General features: G+C 18.1%; 1 protein-coding gene across 4 annotated transcripts in view; it reads left to right on the top strand.

Annotated features, from left to right (window-relative positions):
- LOC552417 (acyl-CoA Delta(11) desaturase) overlaps positions 1-22,865 on the top strand; it is a 33,769-nt gene extending 10,904 nt beyond the window's left edge. Inside the window, exons 1-8 of one of the 4 annotated variants that reach the window (XM_026440371.1) lie at positions 3,695-3,822; positions 15,807-15,892; positions 16,524-16,786; positions 18,954-19,084; positions 19,418-19,623; positions 20,358-20,540; positions 21,255-21,491; positions 21,904-22,865. In XM_026440371.1, the coding sequence (XP_026296156.1) occupies positions 16,534-16,786; positions 18,954-19,084; positions 19,418-19,623; positions 20,358-20,540; positions 21,255-21,491; positions 21,904-22,024 (1,131 nt within the window). In that variant the 5' untranslated portion in view covers positions 3,695-3,822; positions 15,807-15,892; positions 16,524-16,533 and the 3' untranslated portion in view covers positions 22,025-22,865. Of the gene's footprint in view, positions 1-3,669; positions 3,845-15,806; positions 15,893-16,523; positions 16,787-18,953; positions 19,085-19,417; positions 19,624-20,357; positions 20,541-21,254; positions 21,492-21,903 lie in introns of those variants that run through there. The other 3 variants (XM_026440370.1, XM_026440372.1, XM_026440373.1) reach the window with 3 other exon arrangements.
- Positions 22,866-23,853: the final 988 nt, after the last annotated feature.

Below are 23,853 nucleotides of genomic sequence, written 5' to 3'. Positions count from 1 at the left end.
CCAATGAGTGGTTGAAAATAAAGTTTTTCCCTTCGGAAACAAAAGATTTCAATTAAGAAATATTTGTATAATGTAATATTTTATTCATTATGCTGTATACAAAAATTAACAGATAATACACGAAATGCACTAAGAGATATTTGGAATAGTATATTTGATATTGTCAATATGTAATAGACGATGTAATAGACTTGTAAATGCAAAAAATTAATTGTTAATATGAATAAATATAAATAAAATTTTATTTTATATATTATTTTATATTTATTACAATATTTTACATAGAGTGAATATAAAATTGAAATTCATTTAACTTAATAGAAATTCAAAATCAAATAAAAATAAATAAATTCAATTTATAGAAATTAATTAGATATTAATTCTGATATTTGAATTATTTATTTATTTGAATTAATATTCAATTATTATGATGTATTAATGACAGGATATCTCATCTCATATATCAATCAATGCTCTTCGATAAAAGAAATATTAAATTATAATTATTAATTTAAAAGATATTTGAATTTGAATTTTTTAAAACTTATTATATGGGAAACAAGAAACACAGAAAATGACATTCATCTGTTAATTTTTTTTGCATGCAATAAGATTTTCATGCAATAAGATTTATAAAAAAAAATATAAAATTCAAAAATTATTTTTTAAATTAATATTTTTTAGGCATTTACAAATATAGAGAATATCGAGCTACATTGATATATGATTTAAAAAACTTATATAACTTCATTTAAAAAATAAAATTGAGCCTTACTCATTTATTTACGAAAAAAAAATAACATTAAAATATACTCCATTCTCCATTCTATTTAATTTTTATTTTGTGAAATTTTTTTTGTTTATAAATAATAATTCTGAAAAAATATTGCATTTGTTTTATATATAATATATTTTGAGATAGTTTAACATGTTAATAATTATTTTTTATTAATAATATTCTATATTTTTTTTCTTATGGATTTTATTATTTTTTTTATCTTTATTCTTTATTTATTGAATGAATAATTCCGATATATTAGAAATATAAATAATCAAAAGAGACTTGTGCAATTGCATGATCAGTTTTGTAATAATGATTATGGAATGAATAAAAAATATATAATAAATACAATATAATAAAAGTATAAAAATAAATACATGTGATCTCATTTATTATGTATTTTTTTACAATCATATAATTTTATTCATAATCATTATTATATAAAACTGATCATGTAACTGCATAAATCTCATTTGATCATTATATTTCGGAATATATATTGGAATATTTTCATAAATTAAAAAAAAGAACATTCTTTTTGTTTGTTTTATAATGATTATTTTGTAACATTGTTTTGTAATAATATTAATAAATTAATTAACAGATTTTTTTATTTCTAACATATAATAAATCAATAAAATTTTCATTTTTAATACTTATAATATTAATTATAATATTAATATTAATATTAATTACTTATAATATATTATATTGCAATATTATAAATTTTATATACATTTATGATATTTTATATATATATCCAATATTAAATCTATTGATTTATTACCTGAACATTATATGAAAAAAATGTATTAATTTATGAGAAAATTCAAATATATTATAAATTATAAAAGTATCAAAGTAATAAATTTTGATCAATTTTATGCAATAAATTGACTGTAAAAAAAAAACGGTATATACTAAAGAAAAATTATAAATTTATTAAAGGAGAAAAAAATATGTAATTTCTTAACAGAAAATAATTTCTAATATATTAATTAAATAATTAATTACTAAATATTAAATCTAATAAAAAATTACTATTTATATATTCTGTTAATTTATTTGTTGTCTGAATTATTCAAATTTTTTTTTTAAATTTAAATTTTACTATTATTTAATTTATTATTTATTATACAAAAAACTATGCATTAAATAAATAAAATCTATATATGTACTAACTAAATATTTTAATATGTATTTTAATTAAATAATTAATATTAAAATCAATTCAATAATTATAATAAATAAACATATAGAGCAATAATTTCTAGTACTTTATGTATTCAAAAGTATTAATTCAAATATCCAGTTATAAAAAATTGATTTCTTAAAAATATAATCTTGCTTTTTTAAAAAATGATATAAATAAATTTCATTTTTTGCAAATTAATTAATCAGCTAGATAACCGTCAAAAAAAGATATCTTAATTTTGACAAAAAATTATATCGATATTTTTATCGGATTGTTGGAAAAAATATTAATAGAAAAGAAAATTTAATAAGTTTTAACGAATTATATTCTCTTAAATTCCATTATATTACGATACATCTTCATTTATTACATTAAAACATTATTTATAGTTTTCCTTTTAGTAAAATCAATTTATTTAAATTAGAAATCTTCTTATGTATATCATTTTTGGTTTTAATGATTTTATGATTACAAAATATGCATTAATTATGCACGCAAAAATATAAATATAAATTAATTCGCCAGAAATGTTATTATAAAAATCAAATCTTTTTTTTCTACTCCTAATTATTTATTTACATAATAAATTGATTTTTAAAAAAATTATAAAATTAAAAACTGTGTAAAAATATATATATATGTACATAAATTTTATAAAAATTTTAAATACAAAAACTTAATACGAATAAGTTATTTTGAAACAAAACGTATGAAAATTATAAATTCTGTTTAATATTAATATGATAAATTCATAAAGAAGCTAATTTTTTATTAATTTAAACGATTTATTTTCTTTTTACAATTATATACAAAATTAAATAATCATAAAAATTATAATTATATGTTATAAAATACAAAAACAATTAAATTTCTCTAATAAATAAATATAAAAATAAAATAAAAATTTTAAAAAATAACAAAGTCATAAAATGATATCTCTCTTACTCTTATTTTGTAGAAAAAATATTATATTTATAAAATATCACAATTATTAATATATTTTTTTAAATATTTTTCTAAATATTTTTCCTTTCCTGTTTTTGTATGTTTATTTTGTACATTGGATAGCCAAAAATATATTTATATGGTTATTAATTCAATTTTATTCGTTATTTTTTAACTATTTTAGAAAATAATAATTATGATGCAATATCCTTTATAATAGAATTAAATTTAAAGAAAAGTTTTAGAAATAAATTAAATATTTATCGTTTCCGATCTCTATATGTTATTCTGAAATTATGTATACGAAGGATTAAATCTATAATAATTAAATAATTATTAATAATTAAACAATTAAATAATTAATTGTATAATACATTATATTTTTTTAATTATATTTTTATTATCTTTCTTTGCTGTATAAAAATAAAAACATTTGAAAATCCGAAAATTTGAAATTTTAAAAATTTTGAAGTTTTGGAATCACTTATTTCTACAATAAATGGATAAAATAAAACATTTTGCTTTCGTTCAAATAAAAAATGAAGGAGAAAAGATATCTTTATAATTGTAAAAAATAATAAAAATAATATCTTCAAAGCTTATTTTAATCATGAATATTAAGTAGCATTATTTCTAATGTCATTATTCTTTTTGATATTTTTCACATTTCATTCCAATCCAGACTACTCGAATAACTAAGGAATCGTGTGGGGGATTTCGTCGACGCGGTTTTATGGGTCGTCGTAGAGTTGATAAGTAGTACACACGCTCTTGCATCTCCGTATTTCGTAGTGAACTTCCCATCAGCTCGGATCACATCTTCAGTCTAGAAAGTCATCTTAGAAAGACAAATTTTTCACGGAACTCCGGTGATATATGTCATATTCAAGGATCTATTAAGGTGAATACAATAATTGATATCAGTAAGTTATTATTCAGCTCGTGTTAATGTCGAAGAATAATAATTTTTTATAAATAAATTCGATAAACAGTAGATGAATGATTTCAAAGAAAGTTGATTTTTTTTAAATTGAATGGAAGAGGAACTTTTGTTGGATGCATTCGAAGTGTGAATTATGGATTATCATTGAAAAGTGAGAATAGGAATAGGAAGATTTTTATAAAAGAGGAATTTTGTTTATTTTCAAATACGTGAAGAATTTAGAGAATTTAAAGAATTTGAAAGTTAATTTATTTATTGCAAATAGATAAAAAATTTTTTATTGGATATTCGAAATAAATTATGGATTATTGTTAGAAAATTTTTGTGAACAATGATAAGTTTTTATAATTAGTTAAATAATTAATGAATAAATTTTTGAAAAAAATTGATTTATTTGAAGATATAAGGAATTTTTGATTGCATACATTCAAATGAATTATGAAAATGAAAATGAAAGATAAAAATACAAAAGATTTTTGTAAAAAGAAATTAAAGATACACTTCTTAAAGAGTCAAAGAATAATAACAATTTGTAATAATATGTATATATAATATATATATAATATATATATATATTATTACAATATTACAATTATATGTATACTTATAAAAAATATATAAATATTTATTGATTTACCACGGTTGATAAGAATTGAAAAAAAAAATAAAATTTCATTTTTATTTAAGGTTTTTGAATCAAGTTTAAATATTTTTTAAATACAAGTAAATTTAATTGTTGATTATAAATTGTCCACATAAAATTATTCTATGTAAGAAAATAAATAAGAAAAGAAAATAATTTTTTTTTTTTACAAAATCAAAATTGAAACTATATAATTAAAAAATAATTAATTGCTCATATATTTAATCAATTTCCAAATTTGATTTTTGTAAAAATTAATTTTTAATTGAAAAAATGTTATATGTTATATGTTTTGCTTAATTTTATTTATAGGTAATTTATTCGTATTTCATTAGAAATTAATTATCTACGATTGATGAATTTTCATAATTTATTATTATATATATATATAATTTATTATTTATATATATAACAATGATAGATAATTTATTGCTGTGATTTATTGATACGCGTTTTGATAAGATTTTGTGATTTTATATATATATTATCATTTAAAGATATTATATACTATATATATATATATATATATATATATATATATATATATATATATATATATTATACATATTATCTTTAAATGATAATTATTAATAATATTAAACATGTTAAATATCAAATATCTTTTTTTTTAATTATAAATTTTTCAAAAATATATTTAAATTTTGAGAAAATATTAGTGAAATAGAAATTTTATTTAATGAAGAATTTAGTAGAGATTAATTAAAAGCAAGAGAAATATATTTCTCTTAAAATAGATTTCTTTTCATCCAAAAAGATTCCATTGTATTAATATTAAAAGTTATTGAAATTCAGAATACAGCTTTTAAGCAAATATTCTATTATTATTGATCTTGTCCTTGCAAAAAAAAAAAAATGCTGATAAAGTTTATATTTTTTTTTCACTGGTAATATATTTTCACTGCGCAAAATAGGTTTCAAATTTCATCGAATCAACTTGCAGTGTTATTTGTTTCTTGATGAGAAAAGGAAGAAAAAAAAATAATTGATTATATTTAGATGATCCTAGGAAAAAAAAATTGGTTTCCATTCTTCTTTTGTGTTTCTTATAATATTTTAATAATATAATATATCATGAATAAATACATATTTTAATATTAATTAAAATTACAAAAAATTATTTAAATTGCTAATATAAAACTTTTTCTTTATTGTTATTAAATTACATTCAAATTTTAAAAAGCTAATTTCTTTATATATAAATCTTTTATTATCTATTAGTTATGATAATTTCTAATTTTTGAAATTAATGGTAATTTTTTAAACTTTTCCAATTATAATAATTTTTAAAAATAAATTTTCAAAATTGAAATTTTTTATTTTTTAAAATATATATTTTTTCTTCTTAAAAAGTTTGAAATTTGAAAATATCTTTTAATTTCTTACAATATAATATTATTTAAAATTTACATTATATTTGTATATTATTTTAAAATTATAATTTATTATTTATTATATTTATTTACTTTAATATTTATATTACATCATTGATTTATTTTCATGAATTTACAATAATTATAATTTTTTTTTTGCAAATTCTGTTAAAAATTCATTCATTTTCTTTTCATAAAATACGTATATAATTTATCAAATCAGATAAAACAAAGAAAAAAAATGTCCATGTTTTTCATATATCATCAAATTGATGATATTATTATGTATTTGATTTTTTTTTTATTTTCTGTTGCAATTTGTGTTGATCATTCCAATAAATTTCAAGCATGCAAAAGCAAATAACTTCAAAATAGTGCTTCATGGTTCGTTTTACTATATTGTCGATGGTAGTGATGTGCTATATGTTAAGACATTCCATTCACTTATTGTTTCGAGGTCTTGCGATCATCCAGCTCATAGTTTAAATAAAAAATCTGGAAAATAAATTTTTCTAACATGATAATGAAAAAAAGAAAAAATTTGAAAACAAAAATAAGGAAAGAAATTAAAAAATGATATTTGAATAAAACATTATACAAAAGCATTGTACAAAAATTTGTAAAATTTTTCAATTGATTTTTTGGAATAATTTTTTTATTAGAATTGCATTTTATTATATATTAATTCAATTTTATTTTTAAAAAAATATTTCTGATAATGAATAATTGGAGTTGTTTATTATATTATTGAATTTGCATTTCTATTCTATGTTCTAAATAAATAAGATTAAGATGATAATTAAAATCTTTTAATTATAATCGAAGAATATAAATATAAAATAGATTACTTCATTAAAATTTCAATGTATAATTAAGAATAATATATAATATAAGAATAATATTAAATAATGAAAATGAATTTTTTTATACAAATTATAAATTCATTTTTTCAATGAATATCAATACAATTGATATTGATGCATAGTTATAATTTTATAACTATTGCAAGTTTAATGTAAAAATATTTGTAAAAATTATGCAATATAGTATTCTATATGCGATATAAATTATATTAATACAATATAAAAATATAATGTCTATATAATATCAAACATTATATTATATTACACATATATTACAATTATATTATAAATATTATATAATATTTATACAAATATTCAAAGTTAAATTCTAAATTAGATATCATATCATTTTATTTTTATATATATGTATAAAAGTTAATTTAGGTATTATTATATATTATATTCATCATTATAATATTATTATAATAATATTTTTCTTATTATTTTAATTTTTTAGTATTATTGTAATTCTTGTAATAATAATAATTTGAATAATATTATATTGTTATTATGTAATAATTTAATATTATCATGAATAATATAATTTATATAATTAAAATGTTCTTTCTTAAATGAACTTATAAGTTAAAAAATTATGTAAATTATATCGGAAGATTGATTCCAGTTTCTTAAATATATTTTAAAAAAACTATATTAACTATAATTAACTATAATTAACTATAATTTAAAAAAAGAAGTAATGCATAATAATATATTAAAATTATAAATCTTTTTTATTTATTTTTTAAAATTAAATTTAAACTTTAAATATTTGAGATCATTGATTAAAGATCATTGATTTTCTATATCGCACATAACATATATGTATAACTTCAATATTATATTCTTAAAAAAATTAGTTCAAATTCAAAAAGAAGTAACTAACATTTTTTTTTATCTTTTTCTCTCGCTCGATTAAAATATCGAAATTTTTCCCTGATATTTTCGATCTTGTATTTATTTCGTTCTATAATATATAATTAATCTTTTTCTACTTGGCATACTTTCTTAAGCGACTTTTCTGCTTACTAGAGTGGAATTGAATCATTTCGAAGATCCTGAATACTGAAATAATATGGACATGATCATTTGCAATTTTGATAGTCATTTAAAGACATATCAAGATTATAATTTTTCTATTTTTTTGTTTTTTAATCTCAAGTTTTCTTTTCAACGTTTATAGGATCCTCAATTTGATTAAACTTTTTGTGATTTTTAACAAATACAGCATTGATTATTTATTTCTTTAATATTTAGAAACATAGTTAAATATTAAAAAAAAATTAGGAAGTTTTCAATTCCAATATGTATTAAATTGAAATGTTCAAAGAAGCAGAAACATATGTTATATATATATATAAATTTCTTCTTTTTTAACATTAAATTCTTAACATTAAACATCGTAAGATCAAGGAATCATAAAAATCTTGTTAATATTGTCTCTATCATTAATTGGATTTTTTCTTTGTTAATTCATTTTTATTATCTTTATTTTTGAATAATTTTTTTTTAATAAATTTAATTCATTTGTGTAGAAAATCATGATTTCTATTTATATTCCCAATTTTTAAACAAAATAATTAATAAAATACAAATATTATAATTATTAATGAATTATCATTTTTAATGAATTATTCTAAAAATTATTCTATATTCTATTCTAAAAATTTTTATATTATTTTTGTATTTCTAAAAATTAAAAAAAGAAAGATAAAATAATGAAGTAATTAAATTACTATTTCTTAGTAATGAAAAATTTGATTTTCGTTTTTAATATAAATCAATAAATTCTTTTTCAAAATATAGAAAATATTTGCTAAAAATATTATTTTGTGAAATAGTGTATATCCATTTTTAGTTCATAGATATTTAAATATTAATTAGATAATAAGAACAATGATTAAATAAAATTAATTAAAATGATTAATAAAATAAAGATTTTATTGAATTAATGTATAAAAAAACAGTGTTAAAAATATTAAGTTTATAATGAAAATATAATGAAAAATTGGAAATGAATAAGTAAAATTAATAATAATTTATTATCGAAAAGTTATACGATTTTATTTTATATTTTATTTTATATTTTAATATGTCTTTCATTTTTTAATAAATTTTTATAGAAAAAAAAAAATAATAAATATTGTTGTGAATAGTATATATATGATGAAATAATATATAATCTAGAATATATAAAATAATATAAAAAAATAATTAATAATTAATCATTAATGTAAAAAAAGAAAAAATTATTTTTTTATAATAATATAATAAATTATTAATTATTTTATAAATCAATCAATTAAATAAAAAAATTACAATTTCGAAATAAAAATTGACACAATTGATTAAATAATCATATTTCAAATCACTCAAGATAACTAAGGTTTATCAATTTTCTTTTTAAAATTTTTCATTTATCTTTGTTTAATCTGAAGAATGTTTCTTTATTCAAAAATAAAAATTTCGTCACCTTGCAGATTCTCTGTGAATTGTAGCAATCATGCTCTCATCTGATGTAATTTAAACATCTGAGAATTGCGATAGAATAATGTAAGATCATAAAAAGTAGAATTCGGAAAAGTTTCAAAAAAATCTTATTCCTTTTAATCTTGATTCAACGATCTCGTGAATGAAAGCATTGATCACGAGATTATTCTAGGATTATTTCGATGATTTTCTAGAAATAGAAATTCGTGATAAATTCTGTAGAAATTTTAAAAATTCATGAATAACGAATTTAATTGGATTAATAAAAGATTTATAAATCAGAAAATTATCTTGCGAGATATTATTTATATTATATGAATATAAATAATATAAATAAATAAATATAAGAATAGATATAAGAATATAAATAAATAAAGAATTATTATACAAATTAATTTTTTTTCTTTTTTATGAAATAAATATATAGTATAGGTTAATAAAATGTATAATTTTCAAAATAGAATAAATTAATTTTTTAAAAATATCTTATTATACATTTTATGAACATATTTTTCAAAAAAATATTAATATTAATATATTATATATATGATTTTATTTCGTGTAATTTTCATTTCAATTCATATTTCTCACTGATGAATGATGAACTAAATGATATATGCGATATTTATGATTATGATAACTATGCACTTCATTTTATACAAATTATTGATTTATGTAGTCGATGATATTACAATTTTATTGCTTTGTAAGCTAACGTGCTAACATTCTTATATGAAAGAATTCGCATTTTTGCATTTTATTGCATTTTAAATTGTCAAAAGTTACTTGTGTTTCTCCATTTCGTCTTCAAATTTATTATTATTTATAAATCAAATTTATAAATTTTTTTATATCTATTATTTAAGAATATTTAAAAATTTTTATCTGAAAATAAATTATGATTATTTTTATAATATTTTTATAATATATATATAATTAATTTTATTATATAACTTTATTATATTTTGATAATTAATTGAATATAATTTTTTTAACATAAATTATTTTTATAATTGTTTTATATTATTTTAATAATTAGAATTTTTTATTTATGAAAAAAATTGTAATTAGAAATAATTGAAATAAAAAGATAATTAAATATTTGAAATAAATTAAAATTATTTATTATTTCAATAGTTATTGAATTATTATCAAATATATCATTTGATTAAAGTTATTATATTATAAGTTATATGTATATATAGAAATATATAGAAATATATATATATATAGAAATTTGTTTGATTTTATATACAAGATTGAAGAACTATGAAGCATGTTGACCTAGGTTTCTCAATTGACTCTTCGATTGATTACAAGCAAGTTTTGCTTTATAGCTGGCCTAAATAAATTTCTATTAAAATATATAAATGTATTCGATATTCTCTAATCTTAATCTATATTTATTTTTCACATTAAAAATAATAATATATCAGTTATTTTAAATTTTGTTGTTAAAAGTTTTTGTCAAAACAAAACATTTCTATATATTGCTAGGTAATATTTGCAATAGATTAATTTGGATAAATTAGATTATTTTTAAAAGTTTCTTTACTTGAAATATTTTTTTCTTAATTTTGTATAAATATGAAATTTTTATATTTTTGTATTTATAATTTATATGTTTTCATATTATAATATTTGTATTTATAAATTTTTATATTTTCAGTCTTCTCTATTTTTTTTTAAATTTTTTCAAAGATTTCACTAATTCTTTTTAATTTTTGAAAAGTTTACCAAGAGGTTATTTTTTAATTGTCAAAAATGTTATTGAAAAATTTCACCGATATTTTTATAATAAATTTTCCATAAAATATATGAATGCTTTATAAATATATGATTTTTCAAAAGATTTTTGAATAGTTTCTTTGAAATTGTTTAAAGTTTTTCGAGAAAAAAAATTTCAAATTTATTCTATTTTCATTATCACTTCTAAAATACTTTCTATTTTCAAAAGAATCTGCTTTAGTCTATTATTAAACAGATTATTACAGTTTTTCGTCTTTCAAGTACTAATTCTTTCGAGTACTACTTTTATGAAATTTACATGTTAAAATATAAGCACATTCTCAATACATACTACACTAAATGCCCTATACGTTCTTAAAGCCACTTTATATAATCTGTATACTTTGTAAATACTAAAAATGAATAATCATCTTTTGACGATAGCTTCTTATAAAGATAATGATTAAATCACTTCATACGAGTAATACTTGAATTCTATAAAGTAAAATTAGTCTCAATTAAGATTTTTGAATATAAGTGTAAAAAATAATTCTGTGTAAATTATAAAGTTTATTTTCATTTTAATTTTTTTGGGAATTATATAATGCGAAGCGATAGTAATTAACTAATTACTAAAAAGCATTAAATTAAATGTTTTAAAATAATAATAAATTAATTTATAATTATATAATTGTTAACATATACATTATAATTCATTCATAGTATAGTACTCTAATTAGAAAAATTAAATTCTTGTATATAATAATTCAATAACTCATAACTATTTTATAATTCGAACTTATTCTATGATATCCATTTTTTCTTTACAAAATACAATCAACTTCTTTCAAAATCGAATGAATTTATTGTTAATGTCTATTTTATTCCATTTTTTGTTTATTTGCTATATTTTTATTCATTGTTCACATATATCATATTTGAATTTCAATACAGATTTTATTTATTATTATATTTAATTATCTTACTTTCAAATATCATTTTTATTTTATAATAAATATCCCAGCAATAATAATAATAAAATTATAATTTATTTGCTTATTTGCTAAGATCTTAAAATTTTCAAAACAATTTTTATTTTTTTCAATACTAAAATGAAAAAAAATCTACAGCTAGTTTTCCTTGGATTCTAAAGTAGATACCTATCTTTTTTTCGAATTCTTGAAATACATATCATGTTTTCAAAAAGAAAATCAAAAATCCATGTAAGATACATATATATTTTTTTATATTGTTAAATGATATCGAGATCACCAATCTTTTCTATAAAATCTACAGATCTCAAAAGATCTCACAACAAGTTTCAAATGGTATGTGATCTACAACGATCTCGATTCCATTCGCTTTCTCATCGAAAGCGTACTTTCTTATAACACGTGTCTTTCTTGTATCATCGAAGAACGACATTAAGAACGAAACGATAATTTTGATCGAAGTGGACGCGAAATGAAAAAACGAGAGACGGAGAAGATTCTTCGGGACCAATTGGTAATGACCTCAAACGCGCCATTGACCTCCTTTACGGAGAACCTGTTCTTCGAGTACAAAACTTCATTTCTTTCCTTCTTCGTTTCTCCTCTCCTCATCCTACTGATCTTTCCTCATCACTTGCTGCCTTTCTCCGTGGATACTCCCTTGTGAATACTTACGCAGCATGTACCGTTTTGATCATGAAGCACTTTTACTAGGACGATCTTCTGTGCGACTTGATTTTGAACAGGATCTTTAATTTTTACATTTGTGATTGATAATGAGCTTATGGTTTGTTCGAATTTCTTTATTTTTAATATTTTGTTTTCTTTTTTTATTTTATAGAATTGATCGATAAGATGTTTTGAATTTTCTATTAAGTTTTTTGAATTTTGGATTAAATGTGTTAAAAAGTTGAAAAGAGAGAAATTATTTCTTTTTAAAATGATATTTAAAAAAATTTGTTTTGAATCTCTTTTTTTTTCAAGAAATTAATCAATAAATTCAGATTTTCAAATTGAATTTAGATTTCTAATTGTGTCGAAAAATTAATTAGAATTTGAAAAAAAAATATTTAAAAAAAAAGTTTTGAGTTTTTTTTTAATCTTAATTTTTTTTTAATTTTTAAGAGTTTTCTTGCTACATTTGTTGTATTTCTTCAATCATAGTTTGTAAAATGAATCTTTACTTATTTTAATAATTTAATAATTAAAAATCAATAAGATCAGTAAAATGAAACTTTGAGAAAAAAATTTTTTTTTCCTTTTAAAATTAATATTTTAGAATATTAATTTTAAATTAAATATGTAATAGATTCAATGAATTAAATTGTTAAAGAAATTTTTTTTTATTCTTTTTATAAGTATTTTTAAAAATATTTTTATTCGGATTTTGTTTTTAATTTTATTTTATGCATGATATAGGATATAATTATAATTATAGAATTCAATAAAGAAATCTGATATTAAATTGTACAATTTATAAGTTAATTGGCAAATGTATTCCAATTTTTTATCATAGTATGGAGATGGAAACAATTGATTATTGATAATTAAAAATATCAAAAAAGAAATTATTAAATATTGCTTAATTTATTAGTAAATCATTTATCTATTAAGATAATTTAATCTTAGATAATTTAATCTTTTTACTGCTAACTAGTTTATATGTCGATTTATTTGTTTATTCTGACTATCTCTGTTGAAAACATATTAAATCGACATACATTTTTCGCAATATATTACATATTTAAATTAGCAATAAAGGATTTAATTTACAATTATTAAATCAAAAAATTCATTAATATAGTAATAAATATAAATATCTAATAAATCTAAAGAATTTATTAATCTTACTATAAATAAATATTAATTAAAAATATTTAATTATAGGAGTAAATTATTAAATTTATTTTATTTTAATATTGATTTAAAAATATTCGATAATATTAATTATATGAACGTAAAAAATTTATTTTTTTTTCATAATTATGAAATATTTTTTACATGTATTTATTAAAATACACTAAAATACGAGTTTTTTAGTTTGCCGAATTCATTTATATGTTAATCATAAACCAATAGAGAAGTAAATCTAGAATACATAAACATGGTAACCATTTACAATTATTTTTGTATTACATTATAAATTGTGAGATAATAAAGTTGCATAAAATGATCATTATAAATCATCTTTTAAATTTTAATTTTTATATATACGAAGATCAAGTTTTATTCATTTTGATAATTTTATTTTATTTTCTAATATACTTGAACTTTCCAAATAATTTGTTTTAACAATTTTATTAAAAAAATAATAATAAATTTTATTAAAACATTTCATTACAAAATTTCAATTGAAACAAAAACTAATAAATTTTTATTTCTTATTTATTTCTTTTTCTTTAATAAAAGTATTTTTTAAATTATGTAACATATTCTGTTTATAAAAAAATAAATTATTATTACTTATTTAAATTAAATCTTAATACTTAATAAACATTCTTATGCTCATTACATATATTTTTTCATCTACACACATACATACGCACTTGATAAAAAAAAAATGAAAAATATTCAATTTTTATAACTTTAATTATCTTATTTTCATATTACTATCAATTATTCAATGAAATATCATTTATAAAAATCGATGTATAATTAAAAAATTCAATTTCAATTTTTAAATAAACTTTAAAATTAAAATTTTTATTCATTTCATTTTTTATCATTACAAATTTATTCATTAGAATAAATTTTTTTTTATAGAATTATTAAATTATTATAATTTATATTTATTAAGTTCTGCTAATCGCTTGTAAATAATAATATTGTAATGACGATTATTCTAAATTTATATTTTATACCAATTTTCTTTTTTCTCTCAAAAATTAATAATTAGTATATTATTAAATCGATCATTTTGTAGTTTTATTTTTATTTTTCAAATCTTGTACTTTATTTTATTTATTACAATATGATATGAAAAAGTAATATTTCAAAATTCATAATGAAAAATTGGATCGATATTTTTTCTCAGTTTTGGAATTCAATTTTTTTTGAATATAAACTGATAAAACTTAAAATCAAATTTACAAATTTGAATAATGTAATATTTTTTAAAATCTATACATGTCCTATATCAAAAGAAATTTTTAATATTATCATACGTTTCCAACTTGCTTAAACTTATTAATTTAATATATTTAACTTATTAATTTAATTTTATTACTAATTTTTCCATAGTCATCAAACTCAATTCTTAATGGATTTGCATATGATGAATAATATTATGGATCATGTGCAGATCTTATTAGAGAACGTAGATATATTGTCAATATTGATAAATATCAGTATTATTATTAATGGTGTGCCTTTTAAAACAGCATTAGAAAATTTAATGTTAATACAAGCCATTTTTTACCTTCACTTTCAAAGAAAATAATAAAAGTCACGCATAGTATGTGTCTCTAATATTATTAAACGAAAATACTAATATATACATCCTTTTATTTGGCAAACACAATGCGGTGCGAACTTTCACGCGTTTAAAAACGTGTCGCAAGTGGAACGAGACTAGTGATTTTGCATTTTTTGAAAGTATTTATTACTAGGTCACTGGGTCCCGATCATGAAGATGTTTTAACGCAAGCAATTGTTGCCTTTCACAGCGAACATTTCCAATGATACATATCATGTATCAAAACCTGTAAACATTTAATGTTAAAGGATCTTCTAATGAATATTGTAACCGATATTGAATCGATTTAAATCTTTTATTTTCCTGTGTGTACGCTCTTTCTTGTAATTGCCTTTCATTAATTTGAAACCTTACTTATAGATCGGCAGAAAAAATATATGTTTCCAATTTACTGAAGTTCCAGATACATTGATTTCTTCTTCATTAATGATGCATTTTATTTGAATGTAAGTTTATCTAGTTGTAAGTTTAAATGTTTTTGTGAACCATTTTCTTAGAAAAGAATTTAAATTACTTTCTAAGTTTAAATGATATCAAATTTTTAATGTTAATATCTTATCTTATAAAATATAATAAAAAATCACAATGAAATGTTTGCCTATAAAGTTTTGAAAATCTTGAGAATATCGAAAGAATGTTAAATAATATAGAAATTTGAAAATTTTAGAAATATTAAAATTTTGAGATATATAGATATTTTGAAATATTTTAGGGATTGGAAAAATTTTGGGAAATGTAGAAAATTAAAAATTTCGATTTTATCTAATACGAGTTAGATTTTTGAGGCATTGATATTTTTAAAATATTTTTAATATAATTGAAAATTATAATGTTTATGTATATATATATATATATACAATATTTTTCATTATTCATATTTTTAATTATGTTACATTACGTGACAACTATTTATATTATATTTTTATTCAAATCAGTCTTCAATTCTTCAATAAAAAATATAGCATGTTACATGAAATGTGAAATTTTCTTTTTATTTCTCGATAGAAAGTTAAATTAAAATTGTCAATTAATGATAATATATTAAATATTTTATAAAAACGAATATTTCTGTTTTAGATTGTTCAAAATGGCGCCAAATTTATTTGGTTCATCGGCGACATTATATTTGGAAGCATCACAACAGGATGTTCATCAAGAAAAATCGACAATAGAAAAAGAAAATAATCAGAAATTAATCCAAAAATCGAGTTCCAAATCGAAATATAAATGGAAAATCGTTTGGAGAAACGTGATTGCGTTTATTTATTTTCATCTTGGAGGTCTATATGGATTCTATCTTTGGGGTAATGGAAGCACAAAAGCATATACAATTTTATGGAGTAAGTATAATATTTAGTAGTATATATATATTATATATTATATTTAATAGTATAAATATTTTAATTTATTCTATGAAAATTATTGGATTTTATAACATTTTATGAAAGTATAATATAGTATAATATATATTATATATAAGTATAATATATTTGATTTTTTAAAAAAATATTTTAAAGATTTAATAAGAAAATTTTGTTATTCAATTTTTTTTTTAAATTAATGAATCATTTAAGTTATAGTAACGATTTCCAATCTATAAAAATTATTTAAAAAAATAATCAAATAAATATTTATTATAAAACAATTAATATTTATAGAATCATAGAATATTTTAAAAAATTTAAAAAAATTTATGATTAATATAAAAAAATTGACAATTTAATATAAAAAAATCTATTTGAAATAATATTCAATAATTATCTATTTATTATGATATAATGTATAATTTAAAAAAATTATGTCGCATAAAATAGTATAGTATATAATAAATATCTATAAAAAACATTTAATATTTATCAGAGAAATCAGACAAAAATTTTAAAAAAAATTATTAACTGTTATATACTTTTTCAATTAATTCAGTTTAATATATTCAAAATCTATAAACATTTTATTAGATTAAAATCTATATATTGATTGTGTATATATTGATTATTATTTATAAAATAATTATTTATAAACAAAATTCCTTTTTCTTTTTTCCTTGGTTTTTTGAAATTGATAATAATTTTTAATAACAACGTATAATTATAATTTTTTATCATTATGATTTCAAAAGAAACATTCAGTATTGATCATCGCATTTCATTTTCCACTTTTGAAAAAACGCATATATAAATGCAATGAAGAGAAATATAAAATCGCGCGAAAAATCTTCAATAATCACAATTCACTTTCTTGTTGGTAGAAATTAATGAGATGAAAGCATACACAACGCATATTGCAATTTATACGATAGGCAAACATTTTAATTTTTAATTTTTTTATTAAAATAGAATTGTTATAAATTTGTTGAAAGAATATTGCAAAAAAAATTTCTTAAAAATTCATTTAATTATAAAATTCTGAAGCAATAGTTTTTTTAGTATTATAGAATATTATTAAACAATGCTTAGAATGTAATGACAATATTTTTTTATTTAAGAATTATATATATATATATATATATTTCTTATTATTTCATTCATTCTATATCTACAATATTATATCTACTATATCTACAATATCGTATATATTTTAAATGATAAATATATTTAAAAGAAATATTATTTTTTATCGCATTTCTAAATATAAAATTTTTTCAATTTTCTGTTCTTTAAATTTATCAAAATATAATGTGCTAAAATATAATGCTTTTTTTTAACTCATTATTAATGTAATCATCCGTATTAAATATTGTTTTTATTTTAGAAATAAATCTATATAATATGTAATTTTTTTATAAGAAATATATTTTTGAAATTATTATTTAATTCCAAATTCTTTTAAATACATTGTATTTTAATGAAAAAAATTTAATTAAATTATTTGTTAATGTCATAATAATTTCATTATATTTCATTATAATTTCATTATAAAGAAACAGTACGTCTTTTTTTTATTTTTGATATAAGTGAAATTTCAGAAGAAGTTAGTTGCAATGTTAACAAAATGTTGCACAATCTCTCTTGAATATAAAAAATATCCAGATATAAAAACTGATAGAAGATAAATACAATAAAGTTGAAAATGGAATAAATTAATTAAATAAATTAAATTAGAATTGCAAAATAGAATAGAATGATAACAAAAATAAATAAGAATATACATAGAAATAGATACATGTCTCGAAATGAATATATTTAAATTTAATAAAAAACAAAATAAAGTAGATCAGATAAAGTAAATAATATATCGAAATAATATGCAGAATAAATTATAACGAAGATAAATAGAAGTATCGAAAAGAAATTAAACTATAATTGAGAAACATTCTATAACGGTAAAATTAAAATAAATTCAAATAAAATTTATTAGAATGAAAAGATTTGCTAACACATTATACGACATTAAATATAAAATAAGAATAAATATATTATATTATATTATATTATTTAATTAAAATAATATGTAAAAAAATTTTAATGAAATAAAAATATTATAAATTAATTGATATGATAATTTCAGCAATTTTAGTGACATTTTGTATTGCGATGGGTATCACAGCTGGTGCCCATAGATTATGGTCACATAGAGCTTATAAAGCAAAGTGGCCCCTACGTTTCGTGCTGATGCTTCTTCAAACAACCGCTTTCCAAGTAAATTTCTATTTTTTTCCTTTCTCTCTTTATAATTTATTATGACGCTTGTACAAAAAAATATTGAAATTCGAAAAATGTATTATATTTTAAAATTAATATTATCTATTAATTATTCTTTTTTTTTCTAATTTTTCTTTTTTTTTTTTAATTTTTTTACTAATTCTTTATAAAACTTTGAGTTGAAATTCGAAAAAAATAATTAATTCGAAATAATTAATTATAATGTTTGATATTCAGATTCTTTTATATATTTCCTTTTCAAACTTTTAAAATTTGTCAAATAATATTGTTAGAAATCAGAATATTTCAAATTTCGATCTTGCTTTACAGAATCATATTTATGAATGGGTGAGAGACCACAGAGTTCATCATAAATTCACAGATACTGATGCGGATCCACATAATGCACAACGAGGATTCTTCTTCTCGCATATGGGTTGGTTATTAGTTCGAAAGCATCCAGATGTATTTAAAAAAGGTGCTACTGTTGATTTGAGTGATCTGGAAAAAGATCCTATTGTTGTTTGGCAAAGAAGGTAATTTTGGCTTTTATTTCAACATTTTAATTTTTTTTAATAAGTAAATTTAATTTAATTTCATTGAATGAATATAATAGAAATGTATAACAGAAAACTTTGCTAACTTAAATTAAGTTTATTTATAAAATTGATTAAATTTTTTTATGAAGAAAATTATATTAATATTGTATTTTATATTTGAAATATAAAAAAAAAAACATAAAAAAATACATAAAAAAATCTTAATGAAAATTATAAATAAATTTATTCTATAATTTTGTAATAAAAATTCCACATCTTTATATTTTTTTTAATGAAATCACAAATAATAAATATAAAAATAATTTACTTTTTAAATATTAGTTAATATCATTTAAAAATAAAAAATATAAATATAAATTTAGTTAAAATATAAAATAAAATAAATTGTGTAAATATTTATAAATTGATTATTTAATATTATTATTTTAATATTTGATTATTAAATATTATTTATTTTGTATAAATATTTATTTTAATAATAATCAATATTAATATTGATATAAATATAAATTGCATTATAAAAAAACAAGATTTATTAAGTCTGTAAGTTAACAATGATAAAGTGAAAATGATGAAAAAATGAAAAAATAAAAGCAACCGTGAATATTATATAACAAAATATTTTCTATTGAAAGTTGCTCATATAACAATAATCCGAATGGAAGCTGTTTATTCCTCTCAATACAACTTTTCTTTCTAATGTTTTTTAGATTGTATATTGTATTAATGCCACTTTTATGCTTTGTGGTCCCTGTGTGGATACCCTGTTACTTTTGGAATGAAAAATTCATTAATGCTTGGTATAGCAATCTAGCAAGATATGCCTTTTCCTTGAACGCAACGTGGTTGGTGAACTCTGCTGCTCATATGTGGGGCATGAGACCTTACGATAAGTAAGAAATTAATTTATTTAAGTTTTTGTTAGAAATATACAATTATATCATATTATATACATTATATTATAATATTTATTTTTTTAATTAAATTAATAATTATATATATACTTTATTGTTTATAATTTTTTTTTAAGTTTCAATGTTATACTATAATATAATGTATTTTAAATTTATATAATATATAAAAATTACAATTTTTTTATTGTTTCCAATTTTTTTTAGAGATTGCAGTTGAATTTTGTTTTTTTAATAATATTAAATGGAAATGATTTTTTCATTCTTTATTTCCATTAAAAGTTATAAATATTAATATTAAATTGCATTTTATAAAATTGCAAAAATATCGCTTCTTTGTTGTTTCTTATTTTCTTCAGAAATTATAATAAATTATAATAATCATAAATAATTATATTTTCTAATTTTCAATAAATAAATATAAAATATTTTGTTCAACATTTTGTTTTCAATTTTTTTTAAAAATTATTATGCACTGAAAGAAGAAGATATAGAATAGAGATTAGATATATATAGATATAGAATATAGAATAGAGATATAGAATATAAATATAAATATTTAATTTCAATTTAATATTATAATTTAATTTTTTTTTCAATTTTTTTAAAAAGTATATATGTTTCATATAAATAATTTTTAGAAAAAAATTCATTAAATAAAATGTAGAATTTCATGAATTTCATATAAATTTTCAGAAATATTGGTCCGACGGAAAATCTAACTGTATCTATACTTGGATGTGGTGAGGGATGGCATAATTATCATCATGTATTTCCATGGGATTATAAAGCCGGTGAATTTGGCAACTACAACACTAACTTTTCCACTGCATTCATTGATTTCTGTGCTCGATTAGGATTGGCATACGATATGAAAACTGTCCCTGTCGAAGTGATTAAAAAACGAGCCGCTAGAACTGGAGATGGATCGAGGTATCAATATAATAATATTATTATTAAATCAAATATTAAATCAATATTATTATTAAATCAATAATATACGTTAAATCAATAATTATTGATTAAAAATATATTAATTTGACAAAAGATGTTTATTGATTTTTCTAATATATCTTTTAAAATACGTATGCAGAAACTTTCAAAGAAACTTTCTTCATTGATTATTGAAAAGAAAACATGGAAATCTAGAATTAAACGCAATATAAACATGGAAACATGGAAGAATTGAAAAAAATATAAAAAATAAACATTTTAAATATCTGAAATTAAAAAGTAGAAAACAATTATTCATTCATCTGATCAAATAAATTGCTTACTTTGTCAATATTTATAAAATGAATTTTATTATTTATAGAATATTCATATTTAAAATTTTAATTTCTAGATACAATAAAAATGAAACTATTTATCATCACAATCACGAGGATATGAAATGGGGTTGGGGTGATACAGATATGAAGCCTGAGGAAATCCAAGAAGTCAATATTTATAACAAAGGCGATTAATCGATCGTTTGATAAATAGCAGAAATGACTGATCGATAGTGCACGGATAGTCACTAATTGGAAAACAATTAATCATTCATTACATCAATTATTGATTATCATAAAAATTATTAACAGTTTGTCGTTATATTACCTCCATGAAGGATCGATTGCTTAGTCGATAATGTGATTAATATAATTTTGATTAAAACTCATTAAATTAGACAAAATAAATACAAAACGATTTGATTTGAATGATTTAATTTTTTACAGTAAGATGATTTTTTATTTTCATTGAAATTTTTATAAAAAAAAGAAAAGACAAAAAAATCAAAAGAAAAAAATGAAGAAGAAAAATAAAAAATTTCTTCTGCTAGTAATCGACTTTTCACTCGAAAATTTAAATTAAATTCGTGATCTTTCGATGCAGTTGTTCGAAATGTCACGATCTTTTCATTTTTTTTCTGGATTGATTGATCCGGAGAATTGGGTATATGGTAATTAATTTTATTAACTCTACGTTATGCTGAATGTGATGGTGATGTATTTATTTTGAGTAACGTAGATTTATCGTAACCAAAGCTATTAAAGGAACTATATAGTATAATCATTGATGAACTTATTATAGGTACACGGAAAAATATACGCGCTAAATATTGATTCCTAATGATTAATAAAATTTAGGATCTTTCGTGTGATATCGTGGGATCGTAGGATCGATAAAATATATTAGAATCAGGCATCACAATAAGTAAAATTTGACTATTGGAAGATTTAGAGAAAGTAATAGTATTAATGAATTTAGCAGAATATTTTATTTGTATTGTACTTTTAGAATGAGTAAAAACTTATCCAAACAATAGATACAATAGGATATTCTTTCTTTTATTTTTGAATTCTATTATTAATAGTATTTTTTCTTATTTTTTCAACAATCCTGTAATAATCTTGATTAGAATGTTACATATAAAATATTTTATATTTTATATTTTATATACATATTGAATGTTACATTAAATATAATGAAAATAATATATTTATAATATTATTATTAATAATATTAATAATAATGTAAGGTATATTTTAATTGATGTGTTTTTTCGCTATAATATAAATTTTTATATAAATTTCTTGGTTGATACTTTTTGATTTCATATTTTTGACAATTTTATTTTCTGAAGAAAAAAATTCTATATATTTTTAAATAAATAAATTTTTTTAAAGGAAATTATCAAAATATTTAGAGATAACATTCTCATTCAAAATCAATGAAAATAATTGTTAAACTTTATGATTTTAATAATCATGATCTCATTGATAAATTTATTATATAACATTCTATTTTATTATATAATTAAATAGATACAGTTCTTGATTGGACGATCAAATACTTTCCATTTGTATATTATTATTATTATTATTATAAATAATATATTTGTGAATAATTATGAATAATATAATATTTATATTATAAACATGTGTGTACTCTATACATAATATGTGTCATGGAAAAATAATTGGTTATATATTAATTTATATCATAAGATTCGTAATTATTTAATACATTAATAATCGATTCCTTTCGAAGTGATATACTCTCAAGAATCGATATAATTTAATAAAAATTATTATTTATAATAATTAAGTTTTTCTTAAAAAACTATAAGATTTGTATATCTGAATTTAGAAATACAATTCTCAATTATTTTCTCAAGAATATTTAATCGTATACAGAAATAGAAAATTAAATTACTTTCACGAGAATTGAATAATATTAAAATTCAAATGATCTTCAAAATTTAAATTTTCTTAATTAAAATATATATTATCAAATAATACATTTATATATT

This window comes from Apis mellifera, linkage group LG4 (assembly GCF_003254395.2).
Source record: "Apis mellifera strain DH4 linkage group LG4, Amel_HAv3.1, whole genome shotgun sequence".
NCBI classification, from domain to species: Eukaryota; Metazoa; Arthropoda; class Insecta; order Hymenoptera; family Apidae; genus Apis; species Apis mellifera.
This window is presented reverse-complemented; position numbering and strand designations above follow the sequence as displayed.